This window comes from Heteronotia binoei, chromosome 1, assembly GCF_032191835.1.
Source record: "Heteronotia binoei isolate CCM8104 ecotype False Entrance Well chromosome 1, APGP_CSIRO_Hbin_v1, whole genome shotgun sequence".
Taxonomy (NCBI): Eukaryota; Metazoa; Chordata; class Lepidosauria; order Squamata; family Gekkonidae; genus Heteronotia; species Heteronotia binoei.
Window position 1 is genome coordinate 261,071,941 of NC_083223.1, and position 9,438 is coordinate 261,081,378.

General features: G+C 44.1%; 1 protein-coding gene across 1 annotated transcript; it reads right to left on the reverse strand.

The window, feature by feature from the left end:
• Nucleotides 1–8,252: 8,252 nt before the first annotated feature.
• On the reverse strand, nucleotides 8,253–9,211 carry LOC132580708 (olfactory receptor 6N2). Its single transcript, XM_060251751.1, has one exon. The coding sequence runs from the start codon at nucleotides 9,201–9,203 to the stop codon at nucleotides 8,253–8,255; it is 951 nt and encodes a 316-aa protein (XP_060107734.1). The 5' UTR covers nucleotides 9,204–9,211.
• Nucleotides 9,212–9,438: the final 227 nt, after the last annotated feature.

Consider the following 9,438-nt stretch of genomic DNA (forward strand, 5'->3'; position numbering starts at 1 on the left):
CCACACATGTAACCGCTACACCAAACTGGCTCAACCAGTTCCTCTGGAGGGCCAACAACAGGGCAGAGAGGCTGAGGCCTTCCCCTCAAAAGAACATCAGAAGAGCCCTGTGGATCAGACCAGTGAGGGTCCATCTAGTCCAGCCTCCTGTCTCACACAGTGGCCCCAACCAGTTCCTCTGGAGGGCCAACAACAGGGCAGAGACGCTGAGGCCTTCTCCTCGTAAGAGCATCAGAAGAGCCCTGCTGGATCAGACCTGTGAGGCGGGACAACTCGCAGCCCTGTGGCAACTTGTGCAAAATCAGACAGATGTGCCGGCGGGGGGGGGAGGGCTCAGAGACCGGAACAAGCCTAGTGAGAAATTGGTTTGTATTTTCTTTCACCCACCAGCCTTTGGTTGAGGACAGCGATGGTTTCCCTCTTGTCTGGCACTCTCTTCTGTTCTTCAAACTCATTTTGCCTGCCACCCTCGCCTGCAAAGTGGCCAGCAATCTACAGATCTTGATAATTAATATATGATGCACCATCTGTTTTTATAATATAATTTTGCTTCCTGTTTTTTTTTAATCTCACAAATGTTTTAAAAGTCTCTGTATATCGCCCAGAGATTGGGCTATTTCTAAATCAAATAAATAGATTAAAAGAAACATCAATGCACTTTCGAAACAGTGTTAGTTTTGTTGATTCTGCAACCTTGCCTATAAACTGGAGGCCTGACATATGAAGTTGTGAGTCTCAAGAGGTTTCAACCCTGAAAGGCTTCTACCCTTGCTCTCTAAGATGCTACTGAACTTGAATCTTCTCATTTTAGTGTTGTGGTGAAGAGCAGTGGACTCTAATCTGGAGGACCGGGTTTGATCCCCCACTCCTCCTCCACATAAAGCCAGCTGGGTGACTGCAGGCCACTCACAGTTCTCTCAGAGCTCTCTCAGCATCAGCTGCCTTACAAGATGTCTGTTGTGGGGTACAGAACCTGCTCTTCTTCTTCTTGCTGATCTATTGCAGACCCACATGGCTACCAACCTGAACAGTATGTCAAAGATGTTCCCAAGACAAGCTGGAATATGTCCAGAGGAGGGCAGTGAAGATGGTGAGGGGTCTGGAGACCAAATCCTATGAGGGAAGGTGGATGGAGCTAGGCATGTTTAGCCTGGAGAGGAGGCGGCTGAGAGGTGATAGGATCACCATCTTCAAGTACTTGAAGGGCTGTCCTATAGAGGATGGTGTGGAATTGTTTTCTGTGGCCCCAGAAGGTAGGACCAGAACCAATGGGTTGAAATTAGATCAAAAGAGTTTCTGGCTCAACATTAGGAAGAACTTGCTGACCGTTAGAGCGATTCCTCAGCGGAACAGGCTTCCTCAGGAAGTGGTGGGCTCTCCTTCCTTGGAGGTTTTTAAACAGAGGCTAGATGGCCATCTGACAGCAATGACGGTCCTGTGAATTTAGGGAGAGGTATTTGTGAGTTTCCTGCATTGTGCAGGGGGTTGAACTAGATGACCCTGGAGGTCCCTTCCAATGCCATGATTCTATGAAATTAAAATAAATAAAAGCTGAATAGTTTTGCTTTGCTACACCTCCTCATTCACATATAATAATAACACACTTGTCTTCTCATTCCTAAAGAACGTTCCTTGACTTTTGCAGGCTCAAGGAAATGATGGATCGCAGAAGCCGTCAAACCGGATCTCCATCCTGTGGCTGAGAATATGGAACCGGCTGGATATTTACTTGCAGACATTACCTCTCAATTACTTATGTATTTCCTCCAGGTCTTTGGGGGCTGATTAGGAACCTAATGGGTTGGATTGATCCAAAGGATTTCTGGGGACCGGCGATGCCCCTCGGCATCAAATTAGAAAGGATGATTTTTTTTTTACAGCATCCTGATTTTGACAGCGAGATGCAGCATAAAGAAACGGATTGATGAGCCGGGGGATTCTTGTAAAGTGTTTCCCTCAGAGGCTTTTGCTGTTTTTCTTGTTTGGTAATGAAAGTGGAAGGCGTTGAAGGACGAGGCTTTACTAGGATGTTCGTGCATTGAGGAAGAAGAAGAATTGCAGATTTATACTTTGCCCTTCTCTCTGAATCAGAAACTCAGAGTGGCTCACAATCTCCTTTATCTTCTCCCCGCACAACAGACACCCTGTGAGGTGGGTGGGGCTGAGAGGGCTCTTACAGCAGCTGCCCTTTCAAGGACAACTCCTGCAAGAGCTATGGCTGAACCAAGGCCATTCCAGCAGCTGCAAGTGGAGGAGTGGGGGATCAAACCCGGTTCTCCCAGATAAGAGTCCGCACACTTAACCACTACATCAAACTGGCTCTCTCTGAGTGCTTCCCTCTGAATGCTTGGGTGCTTCCCTCTGAGCTAGGAACCTTAATTTTTTTGCAAGAAAAACAGCATGGACACTTACAGAATTTCCACATGACAGGAAAGCTGTAGAAAGCAACTGGGTATTCAAAGTAAAATATAACACTAATGGGACTGTGGGCCGATATAAGGCATATTTCGAAGTCAAAGGTTATTCACAAAAACTTTGGGTAGATTATTTGGAAACATCTCCCCCTGTTATGAACTGTACCTCTCTCAGGATATTTTAAAGCACAGCAGTTACAAGAGTTATGTAGGTACAGCATTTAGATCAGGAGTGTTAAGCTCATTTGTTATGTGGGCCGGATCTGACATAAATGAGTGTGTCATAAAATGTGTGTCATCAAAAGTAACGCCAGGTAGCAGACTAAACACACCCACAACTAAAGATTTTTTTAAAAAAACTTAAAACATGATTAAAACATTAGCACTCTTGCAATATTTTGTTTATTTAACAGTCTCTGATAACGGACACCTCTTGTTCTGAATTACTGCATCAAAAACTAGAGAAGAAGAAGAAGATATTGGATTTATATCCTGCCCTCCACTCTGAATCCCAGTCTCAGAGCAGCTCACAATCCCCTATATCTTCTCCCCCTACAACAGACGCCCTGTGAGGTGGGTGGGGCTGAGAGGGCTCTCACAGGAGCTGCCCTTTCAAGGACAACCTCTGCCAGAGCTATGGCTGACCCAAGGCCATTCCAGCAGGTGCAAGTGGAGGAGTGGGGAATCAAACCCGGTTCTCCCAGATAAGAGTCCGCACACTTAACCACTACACCAAACTGGCTCCTGTGCTTTAGCAATCTTGAATGTGTCTGTGCTTTAGCAATCTTGAGCATGCTGTTCAGGTGATATTCAGGTGTGTATCTGTACGTTGCAAACTGACTTTTGATTTGCTCGCAGGCCAGATAGGACCTTTTTAGGGGCCTGATCTGGCCTCTGGGCTGCACATTTGACACCCCTAACTTAGATGTTAAAACAGTTCTTCTTAATGGAGAATTCTCAGAGGAAATTTATATGGAGCAACCAGAAGGATTTCAAGAAATAGGAAGAGAAAAACTAGTGAGCAAACTTAATAAAAGTGTGTATGGACTAAAACAAGCAGCAAATGCATGTCATGAAAAACTAACAATGCTGATACAGAAACAAGGTTGCAGATTGTAAGCCAGTAAATGGGAGTATTTACTGGTTTACAATCTTTCATGCTCATATATTCAATAAAGTCCATAGTTTTCTTTTTTAATCAAAAGAATAATATCATTGACTTTATTGAATATATGAGCATGAAAGATTGCAAACTAGTAAATACTCCTATTGAACCAACATATCTAAAGTTGATGGATGGAAAAGCTATTGAAAATAATCAATACAGAGACGCTATAGAAGACACTTGTGTATGTGTATCTAGACCTGATATTTCAATAAATATTCTATGCAAGGAAATAAATATACCCAACCATTATGATTGGAAAGCAGTTAAAAGGTTAGCAAGATATCTTAAAGGAACTGCTATTAAAGATATTAATAATTTCACTCTGTGAAAATTCAAGATTAGTAGGGTATATGGATGCCAACTGGGCAGAGGGCATGACTGATCGAAAATCAGCTAGTGGCTATTAATTCTTTTGTGATGACAGCTAGATAGATTGGACAAGTCCAAAGTAAAAATTGTTGGCTCAATCCACTATAGGGTTGCCAATCCCCAGGTGGGGGCAGGAGATCTCCTGGTTTGGAGCCCTCCCCTCCACTTCAGGGTCATCAGAAAGCAGGGCAGGGGGAGGGAAATGTCTGCTGGGCACTCCATTATTCCTTATGGAGACAAATTCCCATATGGTATAATGGAGACTTGATCCACAGGAATCTGGGGCTCTGGGGGGCTGTTTTTTTAGGTAGAAATACCAAATTTTCTGCATAGTATCCAGTGCCTCTCCCCAAAATATCCTCCATGTTTCAAAAGGATTGGACCAGGGAGTCCAATTCTATGAGCCCCCAAAGAAGATGCCCCTATCCTTCATTATTTCCAATAGAGGGAAGGCATTTAAAATGCGTGTGGTCCCTTTAAATGTTATGGTCAGAACTCCCTTTGGAGTTCAATTATTCTTGTCACACCCTTGCTCCTGGCTCCACCCCCAAAATCCCCAGATATTTCTTGAATTGGACTTGGCAACCCTAATCCACTGCAGAGAAAGAATGCGTTTTAGCAGCAAGTTCATGCAATGAATTAGAGTGGATAATACACTTATTAGAAGATTTGGGGATCGATGAGCCTAAACCAATAACAGTATTCAAGGACAATCAGGCATGCATAAATATTTGTAAAGGGGAAAGCAATAAATCCAAAAGTGCCATTAAGTGTGAAGGATTTTTTAACAAAAATTGTGAACTTGTGAAGGATTTTTAACAAAAAGGGACTAATTGAAGTAGAGTTTCGTCTAACTGAGGAAATGACAGCTGACATCCTAATGAAACCACTTACAAAGGAAAGATTTGAATATCTGCATGAAAAATTAAACTTGAATGTTTGGGCTGCTGTAACTTAAGAAGGTGTATTAGAAATGACAAGTTAACAACACTGTAGAAATTGTAAAGTTAAAGTATTGTTGTTTTGTAAAAGCGAAGTGAAATGTTAAGAAGCTGTAAGGTAAGATATGTAAGCTGACTTGAGGAGACTGCAGGTGGGAATATTATAACAAGGGAGTATTTAATAGGGCTGCCAAGCCCCTGGACCTGCCAGCCCACATTGGGGGGAACCTCCCCTGACGTCGCTGGTGCGATGATGTCACCGTGAGTGATGTCATCGCACGGTGACGTGCGCCGGCCACTCTAGGCGTTTCTGGGAGAACTCGATGGTTTTCCCAGATGCTCTAGCATTTCGGGAGGGAAAACTCTATGGTACAATAGGTGCCAAGGTTGCAGGGGATTTGGCAACCCTAGTATTTAATCTGTTCTTATCGGTGGTTTTGAAGCGAGTCATTTGCATTCTTCAAAATGTTCTACCAAATGATGTCTTCTTCTGACCTTCTGAGAGCATGCAATCTATTAGATAACCAGTAACGTGTTTTCTAAGTAAAAGTAGGTTTTGTTGTTAATATTGAAGATATTGGAAGATATTGGATTTATATCCCGCCCTCCACTCCAAAGAGTCTCAGAGCGGCTCACAATCTCCTCTCCCTTCCTCCCCCACAACAGACACCCTGTGAGGTGGGTGGGGCTGGAGAGGGCTCTCACGGCAGCTGCCCTTTCAAGGACAACCTCTGCCAGAGCTATGGCTGACCCAAGGCCATGCCAGCAGGTGCAAGTGGAGGAGTGGGGAATCAAACCCGGTTCTCCCAGATAAGAGTCCGCACACTTAACCACTACACCAAACTGGCTCTGGTGTTGCCTCTGTTTATTTTTAATTAAACAACAGTGTTTCTTTATATGTTTGGTAAGTTTCAGAAGAGAGAGGATGATTTATTTTATTTAATTCCATTTATATCCCACCCTTCTCGCCAAAGATGAGTGAGGTGATTAGTTGGTGACTGAGAGTATGGGAGGAGTTAAAAAGTTGGGAGGAGTGTGAGAGGAGTTAAAAGACAGAGTGACAGCAGCAGTTAACAGTCAGCGGTGGTCAGTCAGCAGGGAAGTCAACAGAAAATGTTCAGTAAACAGAGACTGAAAGAGCTGTGAAAAGCATTAGAATTCTAGGGAAGAAAGTAGTAATACTCTGGACGTTTTTTTGTAGAACAAGCTCAGCGGGAACTCATTTGCATATTAGGCCACACCCCTGATGCCACCATTGTTTCACACAGGGCTTTTTTGTTGAGCAAGCCCAGCAGAAACTCATTTGCGTATGAGGTCACACCCCCAGACACCAAGACAGCTGGAACTGCATTCCTGCTTAAAAAGAAAAAGCCCTGGTAATACTTATAGAGGACTTATTAGAAATTAGAGCAAGGGTGGGGAACCTTTTTTCTGCAAGGCCCGTTTGGATATTTATAACACCATTCACGGGCCATACAAAATTATCAATTTAAAAGAACAGTGCTCCGCCAAGGAAGAATGATTCAGACCAGAAAAATTAATGCAGATAATTGTTTTTCTATTTGAAGTCATGTGGGGTGAGCCAAATTTGGTTCACCCTCCCCGGCCTGCTGCCCTAGGCAAAAGCCTAGGACCAGGGCTTTTTTTTGTAGAAAAAGCCTAGTAGGAACGCATTAGCATATCAGACCACATTCCCTAATATTAGCATATTAGGTCACACCATCTGGGATAATCAAGTGCATCCCTCCCTTCGAAAACTGCAGCTGCTCCCAGCAGACCTTTAAAGGCATCCACATACCCCAGCAGCAGTCCTTCACAATGCCCACCTCTCAGGCTCCACAGAGAGAAAGAGGGAGAGGAAGAGAGAGAGAAAGGAAGGAACAGAAATAAGGAACTGGGGGGAGACCACGCAGCATGGCTGGGCCCTGCAATCTCTGCCAGCCAGCGAGGCCCTGGGAGGGGGGGCTGCCATGTGGTTCAGCTTGGCCCAGCAATCCGCAAGGGCCAGACCAAGTGATCTCAAGGGCCGCAAACGGCCCTCGGGCCTGCCATTCCCCATCCCTGGACTAGAGAGAGTCAAATCCTAATATTGTCAAATTATTACAAGAGTGTGAGAGAAAGAAGCTGACAGAAACCTGAGTTAAAAGAAAGGGAAAGAGAAAGGAAGATTTAATAGAAGAAGAAGATATTGGATTTATATCCCACCCTATACTCTTAATTTCAGAGTGGTCACAATCTCTTTTACCTTCCCCCGCCCCAACAGACACCCTGAGAGGTAGGTGGGGCCGAGAGAACTTTTACAGCAGCTGCCCTTTCAAGGTCAACTCCTGCCATAGCTATGGCTAACCCAAGGCCATTCCAGCAGCTGCAAGTACAGGAGTGGGGAATCAAACCTGGTTCTCCCAGATAAGAGTCTGCAAACTTAACCACTACACCGAACTGGCTCTCTAACAGAAAGGAGTAATTGTGAAGAGAAAGAGTGTGACACCTTAGCCAGCAGTTATTAACATAAAGTTCTTAAATTTAGATCGCTAGTTCTGTATTCTATGCTTGCTTTTACATTTTAAAATTCTGTTTACACTGTATCCTGGTCTTGAGACTGTACTAAACTAAATTAAACGAAACATAAACCATTTTATTTACTGAAGAGATGCTGCTAAACATCCTGAAACCAATACGCTTCTTGTACAAATAAAGTTTTATTTTGTTTTATGTTAACCTGGAGTCATATGTTATTAAAATACCAGAGTCTCATCCTAAAGGCCACATAGTCCAATGAAAAAACCTTAGAGCTTGGGTACAATACTATGGGAAAAGCTGAATAATAAGATTTGGAATTAAATTCCCGGTGGCAGTGTTACATACCCTTCTGTTGTCTTCTGCTGTTTGGAACTCCCTCCCTCCCTCCCTCCCTCCATCCATCCATCCATCCATGCATGCATGTAGATGAAGTGAGCTCTGGATCATGAAAACTTCAATTGCCATACTTAAGCAATTTTAAAAGCCAAGCAAACTAGACTTTGAGCTTTTCTGCACTCTCATTTCCCTCACTTGTAAGTCATTGCTGCTTCTGGATTTTTTCCTGATCTGGGTGTGTTTTGCTCCCTCTTGTGGCCGATTCAATATTACATCTGGCACATTACCCTACAGATTTGCACTGCAGATTTTTTTGCCGGACATGAACTGATGTGATATCTAACCGACCAGTAGAGGAGCAAAAGACATGAGGAACAGTAAAACCCTCCCCCAAAAGCAACAGAAACTCCAGCAAGGAAAATGAGAATACAGAAAATTCCCCTAGATAGAGATAGAGTTCTGCTTCAAATGCCAGACTTTTGGACTCCCCTTAGTTAAAGGGGTTTAGTGTGCAGGGCTTCTGACACTCCTCTTCAGCTGGATTCTTCTCCTTATTGCCTTTAGGATCTCTTTGTTCCGCAAGCTATAAATGATTGGATTGACCAGAGGAGTCAGAACAGCATAGATCACAGCAAAGGCTCTGTCGTAGTCCAAGGAATAACTAGTTTTCAACCTTACGTACATGAAGATGATGCTTCCAAAAAAGAGGAAGACCACAATCAGATGGGATGCACAGGTAGAAAAGGCCTTCCTGCGGCCCTCAGCTGTGCGGATCTTTAGGATGGACTGGATGATCTTTATATAGGAGATCATGATGAACAGGAAGGTCACCAGGATTATGAAAGCATTGACTGCAAAGTCCACCAAGACGTTAATGGAAGTGTCTGTGCAGGCCAAGCTGAGCAAAGGAGGGAAGTCACAAAAGATGTGCTCTATCCTGTTGGGGCCACAAAAAGGCAACTTGGATACTAAGATAACTTCAGAGACAGGACACATGAAGCCACAAATCCAACATCCAGTGGCCAGTCGCACACACACCTTAGTGTTCATGAGGGTTGGGTACCTTAACGGGTCACATATGGCTAAGTACCTGTCGTATGCCATGGCTGTGAGCAGATAGCATTCAGTGGCTCCCAAAGAGTGGAAGAAATAAGTTTGCAGGAGGCAGCCAGCAAAGGAGATCCTCTTCCTCTCCCTGAGCAAGTTGGAGAGCATCTTGGGGATGGTGGTTGCTGTGTACCAGACCTCCAAGAAGGACAAGACGCTGACGAAAAAGTACATTGGCGTGTGGAGCCGGGAGTCTGTGCGGATGATGGTGAAAATGAGCAGGTTGCCAGCGATGGTGAAGAGGTAGATGAGGAGGAGCAAAAAGAAGAGGAACTTGTGGATTTTCTGGGTGTTTGGGAAGCCCACAATGATGAACTCAGTGACCTTGGTCTGGTTGGAATCTTCCATGGGGCATGTGGCTCTGTCTCCGTCTTAGTATGCTAACAGTATCTTCAGTTCATGAATGTTGCAGATGTTATATTGTTGAGTTGCTGAGGACAAATTAAAGAAAATTAGCACTGTGTGCTGTGGAGACTGGAAGGCAGGGGAGAGCTTCAGAGATTGCAAAATGAATTGGATCTGGGGACATGTCATATAATGCAATTCTCTGTATTTAAGCTGATGCTAATTATTATCGGCGGGC

Excerpts from the sequence above, each read along its gene's own strand:
- LOC132580708 (XM_060251751.1), bottom strand. The coding sequence starts at position 9,203 with ATGGAAGATTCCAACCAGACCAAGGTCACTGAGTTCATCATTGTGGGC.